Genomic DNA, 17,559 nt, shown 5'->3' on the forward strand with positions numbered 1-17,559 from the left:
ATATGTCTAAGCCAGTTGCCGTTAATTCAAGATGAAGCATTATCTACACATCTAAAGAATACTGCGAATCTCTACGCACGCACTAAATCTAACTACTCACTGACAACGATCAACAATTAATAATGATACAAGAAAATCAAGCGAATTCTAATTTAAAGCATTAAGATATGTTCCTACCATCAAATTGAAGAAAAGCTTTAAGAACACTTTCAGAAAATACCGCTTACCCATGCACATAAATGATTACTCTTTTGAAACTACAGGACAACAATAAATGGTTTCATTATTCAACAAAGGAGAGAGAATTCTTTTTCTACGAGCATCACTCTTACTACAATTTAGAACATTCCAGGAGAGGAAAAAAGTCATTCACAAATTTAGGGCCTAAAGAAGCTGTACCAATAAAGGAAAAATTCGACGAAGCGTTTTAAAACAATTTATAGAATAAAAGTTCAGGGGTAGAAAGAATAAAAAGGTCGTGCAATCAGTCCAAATCTCTAATCTTCTAAGAATCCTCTAAGCAAGGATCTACTCAAACAATTACCGAGAGAGAGAGAGAGAGAGAGAGAGAGAGAGAGAGAGAGAGAGAGAGAGAGAGAGAGAGAGAGAGCCCCTCAAACACCGACGACAACATCGAGAAAATGGAAGAAGAAACTCTTGGGGTCACAGTACCTTCCTCACCTTATTCTCAGGGTAGGAGAAGATGTCGGAGTAAGTAGTGGGCGGCGAAACGAGCCTTCCCGCGGCAGCAGCGGTAGTTGTGGGCGTGGATGTGGGCGCCGAGGCCGATGTGGTGTTGGGAACCCCAGCTGCTCCCCCCGTGGAGTTCTGCTTGCCTGTCCCGTCCTGCTGGGGGCGTGGGGGATAAGTAGGGGTATCTTGGGGCCTACTAGAACCTGTGACAGCGTCCTTCTGTTGGTTTAAGGACTCCTTCACCACCCGCAGGCCTTCATCCACAAGGGTATCCTGGACCAGCTGCTGTAGGTACAACTGGTGACATTAGAGGGGAATGGAGGAGGGGCCACAGGGCGGAACACTCTACTACACCCCGCCCGCGACAGCCGCAAAAGATGCAATAGGGGACGCCCACTTCCTTTGCCACCTGACTACCGACTACTGTCCCTTGACAAGGGCTCTTTGACAGCATTTCGTACGTTACGGGGCAATTCCAATTGCTTCTAGGGGAAACCACTGATGTCATTTATTTAGAATAAACCAGTAATTTTCTTCCGTCTATTCTAAAATACCCGCGGAATCCCGTAAAAGCGAAAGGAAATTCCTCTGAACTCAATTCACGTATTCATCTTGACTCTATTTCTCTATTTACCCTTAAACTCGATATATCAAACCGAATGCAGTCAATTAGAAAATTAAATAGGCGCCGCTATTTCACCCTTGGGTCATCTGCGCGGAGTATAGGCAAAGGGGAGGTGAATTGACAAAAATTGAAAGGAAAATAATAAATATGGATTAAAAGAAAAATTATGGACTACAAAAACAAATGGGCAGTAATGCCAAAACAAAAAAAAAAAAAAAAAAAAAAAAAAAAAAAAAAAAAAAAAAAAAAAAAAAAACGAATGTCAAAACAGTTAAGGGTCGTAAATAATCCTGAAAACCGAAAAGTAATAACAAATACAAACATCATAAAATGTAAAATAACTAAAGGCAGAAAACAAAAGATCAATAATAATAATAATAATAATAATAATAATAATAATAATTTTTGTAATGAGGAGGATGAGTGGATGAAAGTGTGAGCAATGAGCACATGTACAACACACACACATATATTTATATATATATAGCTGCAACATCAGTCCTTCTGAAAGGGAACTCGACTATCAGTTGTATACAACAAAAATGATTGCAGCAGGTCACAACAGTGGCGCGTGTTGTGGGAAAAAACGCCACACATATGCAAACAGGCCTTTAAATGTGTAGTAAGGAGACGAAGGGATATCTATATTTATGTATACGCATGTATAGCAATACGCATCCTTCTATGATTCCATAAAAGAAACGAGATTTTTTTCTCTCATTTTCACATAACCTTCGTTCCGCTTAATTTAAAACTATTTAAAATTATTTGAATTTACAGCGATGACCTGCTGTTATAATCACTTTAAACATCGAAATTACTAATCGCTAAGAATAACAAAAGCGTACATAAAATAATAGTCTATATATATATATATATAGTATATATATATATATATATATATATACACATATAAAGACATACTTATAGGTATAGGTGTGCACAGCTGAACCCCATTATTAACTAATTTGGAATGTAAATTCTGTTCATGATATGTCAGACACCTTTATAAATGTAACATATAAGAAAATAGCAATCTCTTAATAAATGGAGGAGAGTTCACAGAGAACCGGTAAGTACATACAATTATGAGGTTATTGCTCTTATAAGGTATTCCAATGATTCAGAAGATATTCTGGGAATAATGGAGTCCATGTGCTTATGAGCTCTATAATATATGCTAAATTCTATTTATCTCGTACTACTAATCACAGAATCTTATGAAATAAGTTATTTTCTTTATCATAAACACAGTTAGTCTGATCACCACACACACACACACACACACACACACACACACACACACACACACACACACTCTCTCTCTCGTTATCTATCTATATATCTACAAACATCTTGGCATTTACAGGCCAACATGATCTAATATAGTTCCTTAGTTTAACACTGATATTTTCTTTCACTGATTGGTAGTTTAAAATATCAATTTTGTTCATAAAGAAATGAATGACTGAAAAATTAAAATAAGAGTCAAAGGTTTTCAACATTTGTACATCAGGGAAAAGTCTGAGAGAGAGAGAGAGAGAGAGAGAGAGAGAGAGAGAGAGAGAGAGAGAGAGAGAGAAAGAAGGCAGTTATTATTTTAAGAATATTCTAAGACTTTAAACATAAATTTTAATTTCCTATCAAATTAAAAGTTTTACATTGATTATCGTAATTATTTCCATTTGCAAAGAAAAATACCAAATAGTTTTGTAAAATAGTTTTGGAACGACTTCCCGAAAGCATTTGGTATTGTATTCCCCCCCTTTTTTAATATATCCCTAACTATAATCTTCAGTTAAAATAGAGAAATATTCACATGGCGATATTTATTGGCCTTTTAAAACATTTCTATATTAAATAGGCAACTATACAAAAAGATAGACTGTTTGAAACAGATAGTTCTGATATTCTTAATGCGCTTGAATGACGTTACCGGACGAGGTACTACCTCTATAATAACAGACACAAGGAAAAAAAGTTATAAGTTCATAAAGAAACGCCCACTTGCGTCACCAACACTGACGGACACCGAATGCATAACGCTTAAAGAAATCAGCCTTACGAAAGAGTTGCCTTCGACAATCACATTCAATATTATTTTGTCGCTTTTCATAATAGGGGAAAAAGCGACGAGGCAGCGCCACGTATTTCACTGGAAGCTCGGAATGCAAAAATGTTATCGGTCATAGAGAGAGAGAGAGAGAGAGAGAGAGAGAGAGAGAGAGATTAATGAGCATGTTAGGTGGCAATAAGATCGACCAAGTTCTGCGACTCCATATCCCCCTAGCGGTGAACACAGCAAACAATAGGGTGTCCGACCACGCTCCTAACTCCATTTTTCACGCATTTTTGTTTACTTTTTTTTTGGAGGGGGGAGGGGGGGAAAGGGCGTCCATTGCTTCCCCTAATTCCTCTCCCCCTTCCCTTCCCTCTTCTCCCTTCCCGCTCCCCTCTCCCTTTTTTCCATGCCTTTCCATATCCTCTTCCCCTCCCGCTAAACCTTCCCCAGAAGTTCTTTCCATTTTATTATCCCTCCCTCCAATCTCTCTTCGATAGGGATGTGATGAATGGTAGATCAAGGAAGCAGGAGGAGGAGGAGGAGGAGGAGGAGGAAGGGGAAGGGTTCATCCTAAGAGAGAGAGAGAGAGAGAGAGAGAGAGAGAGAGAGAGAGATTAATGATGTTGAATTATTTGATGAGTTCAATAGCATTATTTCCGGCGGGTGGCAATAGGGCTGAACGTGGAAAACAAGAAGCAACACAGAGACCGAGGGAGGAGGAAGAAGAAAAGAGATGATTGATGATGAGATAGATGGAACAGCAAGGAATATTCTACAATAGATATACATCAAAGAGGATCTGGGGAAGACTTGAGCGAGGTAGACTGACCTCAGTGTTAATCGTAACGAGGCGATCTCTCTCAATCTCTCTTTATACATTATTTACATAATATATACACAGACATATATATTCACATATTCCCCTAAAGTCCAACGGCTTACTCTCTCTCTCTCTCTCTCTCTCTCTCTCTCTCTCTCTCTCTCTCTCTCTGTATAATATAACTCGCTTCTCTACTCGGATTTTAGACACGGTCACTTAATAGATTTTTATTGTCTCAGTCGTTCTCTGACTTGAAGACAGAATTTTCTTTTCTGTTAATTCAAAAAGCCACCAATGGCTTTAATATACAAAAGATTTTTCTGTATAAGGCTTGCATGTATGTACGTATGAATGCATATAAGCATATTTATAATATTAATTACAGAGAGAGAGAGAGAGAGAGAGAGAGAGAGAGAGAGAGAGAGAGAGAGAGAGAGCTGGCTAGGTGGAGGAGCCCTTAAAAATCATCTTCAATTTGTGCTTCCAACTTTTGCCGGCGATATTGAGAACAATTGTCGACCTCTCATTGTCAAACAGAGGGTTTTAATTAATTTGTCCCTTATTGATGAAGTGAAATCGCTGTGGCTGGCTCGCCTTTTTTCGTTAAAAGGTCTCATTCTTTTCCCTGTAACCGCCTCACATCAGCGAGTATCGGCATTTTTCCATCTGGTCGCTTTATACGTTTTAGGACGAGGATCAATGGTTATAAGCATATTTTAGGAGGGAAAGAGAAAGGGAGACATTTGTATCTCCCCTCCCTTCCCACTCGCCCCCCCCCCACCCCCCTCTTTCTCTCTCTTGTAGCTCTCTGTTTTAACGTCGGGTGGCTCGGAAGAATTTTAGAATTGCTATTCTAGACGTTTTCGTTGTACACATTACGATAATCTACTTTAATCACTTATGACAATAGTGTCGTCTCGAATGAATCCTACTCGCTGTCAGTATTCTTTGTTGTCACGTGTTTTATTCATAGAAAAAGTGGAAGGATATGACGAATATATTGAAAATATTTCTTCCTAGAATTACGGTCGGATTTGAAAATCTTCGCTTCATATCGCATCTCTCAAGAAGCAAAATGAACGCCCCCCTCCAACAAAAAATACGATAAACCACATCTTGGCGACTAAAAGAAAATCAAACCACACACACACGAACACACACACACAGAATAAGAAACTGTTATGCATATTTAACTTATATATACTTTTTCCTACTTTTTTTTTTGTCCACCCACCAAGAGGGGAGAGATCCCACGCAAAAAGTCGTGTTTCTCACGTGTATAACTTTACTTGCAAAAAACCGCGGATAAAAATACAAAGTTGATAAAATAAGAAAAATGTTTCTATAATTTTTCATCACATTGTTATTTCAACGGAATATCATACACATGAGAGAGAGAGAGAGAGAGAGAGAGAGAGAGAGAGAGAGAGAGAGAGAGAGAGAGAGAGAGAGAGAGAATTTACTTTTGCATTAAGACTGAGAACAATTGAAAGAGATCATCTCGTACATTTAGCAGGAATACGGCAGATATATGTGGAGAGAGAGAGAGAGAGAGAGAGAGAGAGAGAGAGATTTGCTTTTATGGGAACAGACTGAAAACAATTGAAGGAGAGCATCTTGGTATGAGAGAGAGAGAGAGAGAGAGAGAGAGAGAGAGAGAGAGAGAGAGAGAGAGAGAGAGAGAGAGAGAGAGAGAGAGAGAGAGAGAATCTTTCCCCTAACTGGGCGAAGTTTTACAGCGGGCGATATTAACTCCAGTAAATTACATTTTGATCCATTATAATTCCTCCGGGTTTATGAAGGCCATCTGGTATCTACTACAACTATTTAAATAATTCCCCCAACAGATAGTTAATTCTCGCTCTTTCCTACGAATTTGGGAAGAGGAAAATCCGCGTTTCTTTAAACGGCCCCAGACAGATTTGCATAAAATGATATCAGCGTGTTAGTTATAATAATTGCCATGATTTCCAACGGCGCTTTTCACTTTAAATTTACAAAACAGGCCTTGGGATTTTTTTTTGCTATCAGGTTTAGTTTCAAGAAATAATAATAATTAGCTGCATGAAAGTACATACATTAAAAGAGCATTTATATGTATGGTGAAACATTCAACCACTCTAGAAAATTCAAACAAGTGTTTCCATTCGTCTAAAAGTTAAGTATATCTTAGTTTAACCAGACCACTTAGCTGATTAACAACTCTCCTAGGGCTGGCCCGAAGGATCAGATATTTTTACGTGGTTAGGAACCAATTGGTTACCTAGCAACGGGACCTACAGCTTATTGCGGCATCCGAACCACATTATATCGAGAAATGGCTGATCGGTAGGTGAACACATTAACCACTCGTCCAAGGAGGAGCTATACATTACCACCACCTCCTATATGAAGTTACACAAAAGCAAACAAAACAACAAAGCGAAGATTCAATAAGTTTTAAAAATGAACGAAGGAGAAACTAGACTCACAATTCTGTAGGGTCTGGGTTCTGGCGTCTGCGTGCGCGGTTCTAACTTTTATTGCCACACGCCAGTGTTGCCAACTGTAGGGTAATTACCCCACGCGTAGGGTAATCTGGTCAAAATCTTAGACGTCAGGGCAATATCTTCAAGTGTAGGGTAATTGTAACAAGGTACGTTTAGATCAACATGCTTATTAGTATTCGTGATATTGCATATAAACATAATCTATAGATTTATTTATTATCAAAGCCGCAAAATGTTGGGTTATTTTCAGTTGCATGGGGTAATTTCTCGTCTCCTGTAGGGGGCGTAGGGTTAGAGGGGATGGCATACTGCTAGTACGCGCGCGTTGCCTTCCATTCCGCTGAATTATCACAATTCCGCCTGAGTTTTAATTCGCTTTCGCTTCATACATTAAAAACAAATGAGCGTTCCTGATTTATTCCGAAGCAGATCCGTTATTTCATCAGGTTCCCCGCCAGTTATTACAATTATTATTATCATTCGGTCAAGGCTACGCTTGGAAAAGTCTCGCACTGCGCTATCCTATTATACATCCGCCGCTCTCGTCTTTTATTTACACTTGCAATGCCCTATCGCCATCAATTAAATTATGTTAGTTTCAGTAATTATTGCGAATCGTTATTGTTGCCGGCAGCCCTCTGGCCATTATCTGTACCATTATCTTCTTGCTGGAGTTATTTATGGCGCATTTAGAAAAGTTCCCGTCGCGAGCGGAAGTTCACCACAATAATCCTGAACCTGTCGATTCGAAGCAAAGACAAGAAAATCTACGGAGGATGCATTGTATAAACCATGGTCTTCATACAGCAGTCACAGTGTAAGGAGTTCATCGTTGGACGAGTGGTTTTCGCACTCGGGCTACCAATCCGGTGGTCCGAAGTTCGGTTCTCGGCTCGGCCAACGAGGAATCAGAGGAATTTATTTCTCTGGTGATAGAAATAAATTTCTCGATATATTGTGGTTCTGATCCCACAATAAGCTGTAGGTCCCGTTGCTAGGTGACCAATTGGCTGGTAGCCAGCTAATAATATCTAATCCTTCGGGCTAGCCCTAGGAGAGCTGTTAATCAGCTCAGTGGTCTGGTTAAACTAAGATATACCACTTAGCTTTTTACAGTGCAAGAGTCAAAGCAGTCTTGACTGTTGTATTTTAATGTTTGAAAATAAAAGATGTGATTTTAGAATTCTTACGGCTCCGTCTTAGCGCGAAAAAAACATACATGCATACACACACACACACACACACACACACACACACACATATATATATAGACATATTTAAATTTTATTTCCAAATCTTCTCTCTTGACTTTCTACCAGAATCAGTGAAAGAAAATTGTCATATATAACTCGAATGATACATTTATAGACAATAAAAATAATTATGGATTTTCCCAACTATTTCTAAAACATATTGTTTTGTCTTTCTTTGCTCATATTGCATCGACTTACCTTGTATTCTGCATTTTCTTATACCACTGCTCTCGTTATAAACCTCTAGATATATCATATTTAAATATACATCCAGTATTAAATGTGTTATATATATAATACATAAATTTTATATAAATACATATTGATATGTAAGCACATATATATAAATATATATATATGCATACATATATACATATATATATATACTATATATATATATATATATATATATATATATATATATATATATATATATATATATACACACACACACACAGAAAAGCATTTCTAGATATTGTAATTCTGACCTCTTTCTATTTCATTTTCCCCTTCATCATACTGCACTATTACATTTCCATACGACATATTTGTTGCCTTTGCTTCATCTTCTCCTTATTTTTTTTTTTTCATTTAAGTCCCCCTTTCCCCAATCTATTTCATTCGCTTACATCCATCATTTCCTATACTACGCTCTCCAAGTCTCCTTCATTTCCTCTACCAACCCTTTCCACTCTCAATCCGTTCCTCCTCTTCCATTCACAATGTTCGCCTCCTCGCTTCCATTCTTCCCTCCCTTCCCCCCCAAATGCATTTTCATCCTTGCATCTACTACTCCTTATTCTCTCTCTCTGTTCCATTGACTCCCTCAAATTACCTGGGATGGAGAACTGGCGCCGCTGTAGGAGAATTGGGAGTCCGAGTCCTCGCCCCTCTCCCGGTCTTCGCTACAGACGGAGACACGATCGCTCTTCGCTCTGCAACGGAAAGGAATGATAAGGATGACGTCACACAAATCATAATCAATGACTCAGTCAGTGGTAAAATCAGAGACAATATAATGATGAGGTTGTTGGTAAGAAGTACGGTAGTTAATGCCATAGTGGCGATCTCAATACCATTAGCAATATAAAATTCATTGGATAAATCATTGTTATTGTTATGACTACCTTGATTCTATGGAACCCCGACATCATTATCAATAACTTATTCAGGGATGCAATCGTTAACAATAACAACATTATCAGTAACAACAGTGGTTATTATTATTATAATGATAATCTCAGTATCGTTAGTATTTGAAAAACAGTATTATTATTATTATTATTATTATTATTATTATTATTATTATTATTATTATTATTATTATTATTATGTTAATTCAGTGGCACCACGAAATCATAATTAATGACTTTATTATTGATTGACAAGGTAATATGATATATAGGAATGATATTATTATTATTATTATTATTATTATTATTATTATGGAGTCCCTGTTTCACGAACGTCCCCGTGGATGAAACAATCCAGATAATTCTGGATCGTGTATACAGAGACGACTCCACGCCCCATTAAACATCCCTGAGCATGCCCTCCAAAACTCCTTGAAATATGTACGAAAAAGGGCCCTTTCTCCACCCACAGAGGCCATATGTACACCGCAAAAAGACGGCGTAGCGATGGCGGGTTCTCCCCTCGGAGTACTTTTCGCGAACTTCTACATAGGGTACTGTGGAACGTCGGGTATTCGCCACCATCGAGAAACCGTCTATGTACGTCCGATATATTGACGACACCTTCATCAGTGCCAACACGGTGGAAGAAATAGAGCGCCTGCGACAAGCCTTCCACGACCACAGCAGACTCAACTTCACCATCGAGCATTGCCGTGACCGTCGCCTCCCCTTCCTTGACGTTCTCGTCGGGCAACAAGAAGAACGCTTCGTAACACAAGTGTATACGAAACCCACGAACCTGGGCATGTGCCTGAACGGCGAGAGCGAGTGTCCAGAGAGATACAAACGCACTGCAATCAGCGCCTTCATCAAGAGAGCTCTCTCCACACTGCTCTTCGTGGAAGGACACGCACACTGAATTAGAACGTGTTGCCCAAGTTCTTAATTAACAACGGGTATTCCAACCGGGACATCGAAAAAGCCATTCGCAGAAACATCGATAAGTGGTACCAGCAGGAGCCTCGCCCCGTCGCCCTTGAAGACGTCACTCTCTTTTACAAGGGAGTATTTCACAAGAAATACAAAGAGGATGAGCGAGCCCTTCGTAACATCATCGAAAGGAATGTCTCCCCCACGGACCCTGCGAAAAAAGTAAAATTGATCATTTACTATAAAAGCAAGAAGACCAGTGGCCTGATTATGAAAAACAACCCAGCCCCTGTGATGCAGGACCCTCTCAAGAAAACTAACGTTGTCTACCAATACAAATGCCCTGTCATGGGAAGTGCCCCGGCGCCTACATTGGTATGACAACGATGCGATTTTCCAAGAGGATATCCTGCCACGCTCAGGAAGGAGCCATCCATAATCATGCAAAAAACGTCCACAATACCAGGATAACTCGGAAGGACATTATTCCTAATATTGGTATTATCGATAAGGCAGCAGACCACCGTCGCCTCGCCTCTTAGAGGCCCTACACATCGGGAAGGAGAGACCCAGCCTTAACACCACTCAAGAGACTTCACTCCTCCCGACGGTGGCACGGTAGGGCGCTGCCCGCCGCACCATAGAGCGATCGAACGGACCAATCAGGTGCCCCTGCCCAATACTATGCTCCCAGTCCTCCAGCGTCCGCACGCGAAGAGCAGTGCGAGCTTCCACCTCTGCAAGACGCTTTGACTCAGGGACTTAATCCTCTGTTCAGCCAATGAAAACGCAGCGCCCATCAGACAGAGCACCTGGGACACAATAAATACCGCCGAACGACCCCATTCCAATTTTTTGTTATCCTGTTTCTAAAACTGATAATATTTCGTTTTTCCTTCGTCGTTCCCTATTGCTAAACGATCGACGCTCTCTGCTTTTTTTTTTCTCGTAAAGTGAAATATGGTACTTGAACTCCATAGAGTTGCGTTTTTTTTTTTTTCCGTTTTTCTACGACTATAAATTTTTCGATTTCATTACTGGCTATCTCTGACTCGCCAGGACTCGCTACTATCGATCTTTATCTTCTACTAATGGTACCTTAGGGTTTTAAAGGGGAAGTTTGTAACCTTGCCTATTCACTTTTCCTTTCACCTTTGAAAATCCATACCATTCCACCTGCACATTCCATAAAATCATAAATAAAAAGATCGCCTCATATCCTTAAATCACCAATGCATCTAAAAAAATAATTCAAAATGACCTACGGGCTGCTACATTAGCTAAAGCCCGTGCTGGCATAAAGCCAGCTTAATACTCCAACAACAACAACAACCCATTCCAATCAGTTCACGCTCACCTTTCCTTGAAAATGAACCGATGATACGGTTGGAAACGTTGGAATTCCATTACTAAGATTTGTTAACCACTTTTGTTATCATAACAATAAAATTAGTTATTTTTAGAAAACATTTCTTTAACCAAGATATGAACATCGGCCAGCTATTAGCAAATATCAGCCCTGATGAGAGAGAATAATAAGAAGAATGAAAAGACATATATAAAATCAATTCCACTGATGCTGCCATCATCTTTAACAAAACATGTTTAAGAGAGGGTCTCCTACCTTCATATTATTATTATTATTATTATTTATTATTATTATTATTATTATTATTATTATTATTATCTTAATTCCGCGGCACCACGAAATCATAATTAATAACTTAATCATTGATATAATCAGACAAAATTGATCAGGTAACAAGAACGATTGTTATTCCCATAACCTTGATCTCAGTAATATTAGTAATATAAAATACAGTAATGATATTATTACTATTATCATTATTATTATAATTCAGTGGCACCATAATATCACTATCAATAACCCATTCAAGGATGAAATCAGTAACAATTTCGTCTGTTATAATTATGATGCTAATTTCAATATCATTAGTAATATGATATCAAGAGATTATGTTATTATTATTATTATTATTATTATTATTATTATTATTACTATTTAGAATCTGTGGCACCACAAAATCATAATCAATGACTTACTCATGGATAAATTCAGAGACAACTACAATGAGATCATTAGCAAAAAGAACGGTTGTTATCGCCAAAACCTTGACCTCAATATAATTAGAAATATCATTGGCAATATTCAAAACCGCAATCATTGTGTCGAACTCTCAGTGCCGAGAACAAGAGTAACATTGCATAAGGTGAGACTTAGATAAACATGTATAAAAAGACTTCGAACCCTATCCTGGGCTCACCTTCAGTCTAACTAAGATGAAAAGTATACCTTAGTTTAAGATACATTTTTTTATTTACGTGGCTAGGAACCGACTGATTAGGCTACCTAGCAACGCGTCCTACAGCTTATTGTAGGATCCGAAACGCATTATATCGAGAATTTAATTTCTAATCGCCAGAAACAAATTCCTCTGGTTCCACGTTGGCAGAGCGGGGACTCGAACTCGGGACTACCGAATCGGTAGGCGAGCACGTAGACCACTTGTCCAACGAGGAACTCTAACCAAGACGAACCCAGGGTAGTTTACTTAAGGATAAAATCATTTACAATAACAATGATATCGGTTATAACAACTGCGGTATTGCTACGTTAGTCCCAATATAATTAGTAATATAAACTTCACTGGAGATATAATTATTATTATTACCTCAATTCTGTGGCACCACAAAATCATTGTTAATAATATACCAATAAAATCAACAATAAAAACAATGTTAATATCAATAACAGCTACGGTTATTATTACCATAATGCTAAAACCTGTATAATTAGAAATATGAAATAGAGTAATGATATCAATCATTGTCAGTAATTTACTCAGCAATAAAATTATTAACAAGGATAATGACAATAGTAGTACCAATATTATTGCTATTATTGTTATTAATTCTGTGGCACCATAATACCGTTATTGATTAATTACTCTAAGATCAAATCAGTAACAATAACAATTTGAATATTATTATCAGTTACAGGTGTTATCACCACTATGCTAAGATCAGTATCATTAATATGAAAAACAGTAATGATATTATTTACTACTATCATTAGCTTAATTGTACGGCACCACAGAATCATCACCAAAATACTGAAGGATAAAAGCATTTATAGTAACAACGTTATCATTTGTAACAATTGCGATTATGATCGTAATGCTACTTTCAATATCATTAATAATATTAAGTACAGAAATGATAATATTATTACTGCTCTTATCCGTATCACCTTTATTTCGTAGGTATAAAACAACAGTAATAATATTCTTTGCCTAATCAACAATACTGAAAAAAATAAACACACAATGACACACGATACACATTACCATAGTAATTAAAACCACAAGGCTTCGTACCCAAATTATGTACAGAATATACGAACTCTAAACAAGTCAATAAGCGTATGAACACAAATGACAAGAGGGTAATTCACCCTATGAAGAATAATCACACACGGGAGATATAATTACAATAATTCCTGAAGCGACGTGACGTGCAAAGTAATTGAGAGGGGAAATATGGAAACTGCCAGACCATGAGGCTCAAAACAGACGAGAGAGGAACATAGAATAAAGTGAAAAAATAAATAAATAAAGAGGAAGATTTCCTCTTAATGAAGAATGTTTCTCCCGAATGAAAGCAGGGTGGAAACTCTCTCTCTGTCTCGTGATGTACAATGGACCATATACACACTCGAAAAATAAATATTCCTTTCAACATGATTGCTGAGGGCTCTCTCTCTCTCTCTCTCTCTCTCTCTCTCTCTCTCTCTCTCTCTCCAGCAAATGCAGCAGCAGCAGCATCACTGTCCTGCAATATGCATGCAAGCAATAAACAGAGGATTGTTTAATATATTCGGTGAGCGAAATCAGGCTTTCTTTGAGGCGCTCTCTCCTGTTCTCGTTCGCGGATTGGACGCTGCTCAGATAATTGCATTACTCCATACCTGTATGACTATGTTCTGTCAAAACTCGAAATTAGTTTGAATTAATTTTGGATATGGTATATTTCTCCCTTTCAGGCATCTAGATTAATATTTGCTGGTTTCCCTACCTTATATACTAGAGCAAATGCCTGTGCCGCATACATACTACATTCTCATATACTTAAACCCTGTAAGCTTGATTGATTATGTCTGTTAAAAACTGGTGTCACAACATCTCGGTTATTGACACTGACCCTGTAAGCTGAAGGGTTGGTTACATACATCGGTGTAGCTACACAAATGCGGAATATGAATAAGGAGAAGGTTTACAGTATTTTACTACTAAACTCTAGTTCATTTACATGAATTTTTCTATATTTACGACTACTCCTTTTGCAATATGCCAAAATCCTTTTAATCCTAGTTTTGGACAATGAATAAACGCGACTAAAGCGAAGGAAACAAGATGTTAAAAAGTGTAATGAAGATATTTCACTACTGGGATGTCCAGGAGATGTCTCCCTCTATTCAATACTCTTCCTTTCTTCTGATTTAATCGAATTATACGGCGCATGCGTGTGGGAGACTGTCAAGCATAATATGTCAAAGCATATCAACCACATGCCTGGGTAGGCGGTTGACCGAACCCAACCCGGATTACAATTTCCAAATTATTCGTGATGTTGTGGCCGTAACATTTTGAAAGCAGTGTGAATAAAGCCTGGTAGACAGACACAAGCATTCTGAAATCTGGGACGAAAAGGTACCTTTAGTAGAGGCAACAATCTCTATTGACAAATAATAATGCTGTTCATATGAAGAATTATGGGAATACTTTAATTTTCATTCTAATGACTCTGATTTCTGAGCATGGTTAGATTCAGTTTGAGAGTAACAGCCAAATTTTAAAAATAATTTCTCAGTTAAAAAAAAATAAAGCAAAAAATCCGTTTTTTAATAACTACCAACAAGAAAAGCACCACAAAATTATGAATATGACTGAAATTGACTCAGGGACGAAGTCAAGTGTCCAGACGAAGTTTATTCCTGAACGAAACAATTTGAGAAATTCTCTTTTACACTTGAAAGAAGGTTAATACTCGTATGTCAGGGTATAGTATGAGAACACACACACACACACACACAAAGTGTAGCACAGAACAGGTCTGATTTTCATTCTCCCCTCAGATCTCACCTTTTTCCTCACTCCATCTCCTACCCCACTTCCCCCTCCCCCCCTCCCCCCCCTCCTCCAAAGCTTCTCGACTGGCCAGAAGCATTTCACTCAAGGATTAGGAAAACAACAAATAAGAGACTATTTGTCATAAGACACTAAAAAAAAAAATCTGGCCATATCAAGAGTCTATGCCTTCTAGGTTTTACTGTATTGCGGGGGGGGGGGGGGGGGAATACACATGTAAGCATGCGCACGATCACTTAGAAAGATGAAAATACCCGTATTCTTTTAAATAAAATGATTCAAACTCGTATTCAATTTACGGGTGGAAAAATAATAAGTATTTAATATTTCATCAATAAAGGTAGAGAGAATAAAAAGAATAAAAAAAAACAAGTTCAAAACATGCTAACCTGTCGCTGTAAATTGCAAATGAAATATAAAAAGAGGTGGATATTGGCGTCTCGGGGAAGCATTTCCTTTTTTTTAGCCATCTTGGAATGGTGAAGACATAAAGAGAGAGAGAGAGAGAGAGAGAGAGAGAGAGAGAGAGAGAGAGAGAGAGAGCAGAGAGAACTGGTCCTGAATTTTTTTTAATGATAAAGAATTAATCATAAATTAATTGCCTAACACAAATCACAATAAACAAAAGCAAATGTTTACAGATTTATTAACACGGGTTTGTATAATATTGGACTGAAAATTCATTCAGGTACAAGAATCTAATCTGTAGAAATTGGAGACACATGCTCCAACCAAGCATAACACCTAACGAATTCATATGGATAGTAAAATTTATAACATCACTAGTGAAAGGGGGGAGTTTGCTAGAAAAAGATTCACTGATCCGTAATAAATACTATCGGTTGGAAGAAAATCGTTCCTGATGGTGTAAGTTAGCTTAAGTTAAAGTGCTATATAAAGGGGATTTAAAAAGACCTTCGTTCTTTTCTTTCCGGTCATTACAAATGTTGTTTGTGTGTGTGTATATATATATATATACATATATATATATATATATATATATATATATATATATATATATATATATATATATATACATACACACACACACACACACACACATATATATAGATAATGTATAAAATTAATACAAAACAAAAATTCCAAATACGATTCATTTTACTTTTACATATACAATTAAGCTGTGAAGGAAGACTTCTATTAAATTTAGTTCCAATGCCATGTCTATTGGAACCTTTGGATTAACGTCTCCACACACATTCGGAAATAACAGAATTACTAAATACACAAATAAAGTAGAGAAACGCGTAACCCTAGAAACAAACCTTAACCATGAAATATGATAAAATCAAAGATTCTTTGATTGAGTCGTAGAGATGGTGACATGTCATACATATATGAAAATGTTAAGCATGAAATATGAAAAGCTGTGCCCTCTAAACGTAAAATGGATTTACAAAGGAAAGGTCGGGAACACTAATTAAAGCAGGCCTGATTGTTAAACAAAGCAATGCTCTTGTTGAGGAATAATAAACGCTTGTCATCATGCTTGTGGGAAAACTTAGAAAACGATTACATAGTCTTACAAAATTCTGTATCATTATGAAGAACATGTCTTCGTAGTTGGATTTTTATCAGTTTTCTATATAACGAGACTTATAGACAGCATAAGTTATATTAATTTTTAACAGCCGCTATGACCTCGGTTTAGCTTGTTTAATTAATCCCGCTCTTCTTTTTGAGTGCGCTAATCACTATAAGAAACAAATAAAATAAAATCCAGTTTTTAACACTCACTTTCTGAATTTCTGTTCAAAATCCTACAAACAAAGGCATCTAGTGATAAGCGGCCATTGTTTCTATATACATACATACATACACACACACACACACACACACACAGATATATATATATATATACTTATATATAGTATATAAATACCAGTATATACTAGTTTATATATATTATATATATATATATATATATATACGTAATATGTTACATTACATATAATATACATTAAATATATATTGAATATATATCATATTATAAATATACTATAATATATTTTCGTAATCTTATAATATATAATAATACATATATTACCATAATTATATATTATAATAATTATATATAATATATTATAATATATATATGTATAGTAGTATATATTATATATATATATACGTATATATAAATAGATATATATATAATATATATATATATATATATGAATAACTTGATCACGAAGTATATAAAACGTGATGCTATGTATAAATAAAGGTTTTTTGCCACGAAGGAAAAATGAAAAAGCGAGACAGCCAAGTACTCAGGGTCCGAACAGGACCGAAAGTACTTGGCTATCTCGCGTTTTTCATTTTTCCTTCGTGGCAAAAAACCTTTATATATATATATATATAT

At 36.9% G+C, this 17,559-nt stretch overlaps 1 protein-coding gene across 14 annotated transcripts in view; it reads right to left on the bottom strand.

The window, feature by feature from the left end:
• LOC135212644 (NGFI-A-binding protein homolog) overlaps positions 1-17,559 on the bottom strand; it is a 560,269-nt gene that overhangs the window by 9,898 nt on the left and 532,812 nt on the right. For all 14 annotated transcript variants that reach the window (XM_064246246.1, XM_064246245.1, XM_064246240.1 and 11 more), the window contains 2 exons: positions 8,778-8,877; positions 673-990 (listed from right to left, as the gene is read on the bottom strand). In XM_064246246.1, coding sequence (XP_064102316.1) covers positions 673-990; positions 8,778-8,877 — 418 coding nt within the window. The remainder of the gene's footprint in view (positions 1-672; positions 991-8,777; positions 8,878-17,559) is intronic.

Source organism: Macrobrachium nipponense, chromosome 41 (genome assembly GCF_015104395.2).
Source record: "Macrobrachium nipponense isolate FS-2020 chromosome 41, ASM1510439v2, whole genome shotgun sequence".
NCBI classification, from domain to species: Eukaryota; Metazoa; Arthropoda; class Malacostraca; order Decapoda; family Palaemonidae; genus Macrobrachium; species Macrobrachium nipponense.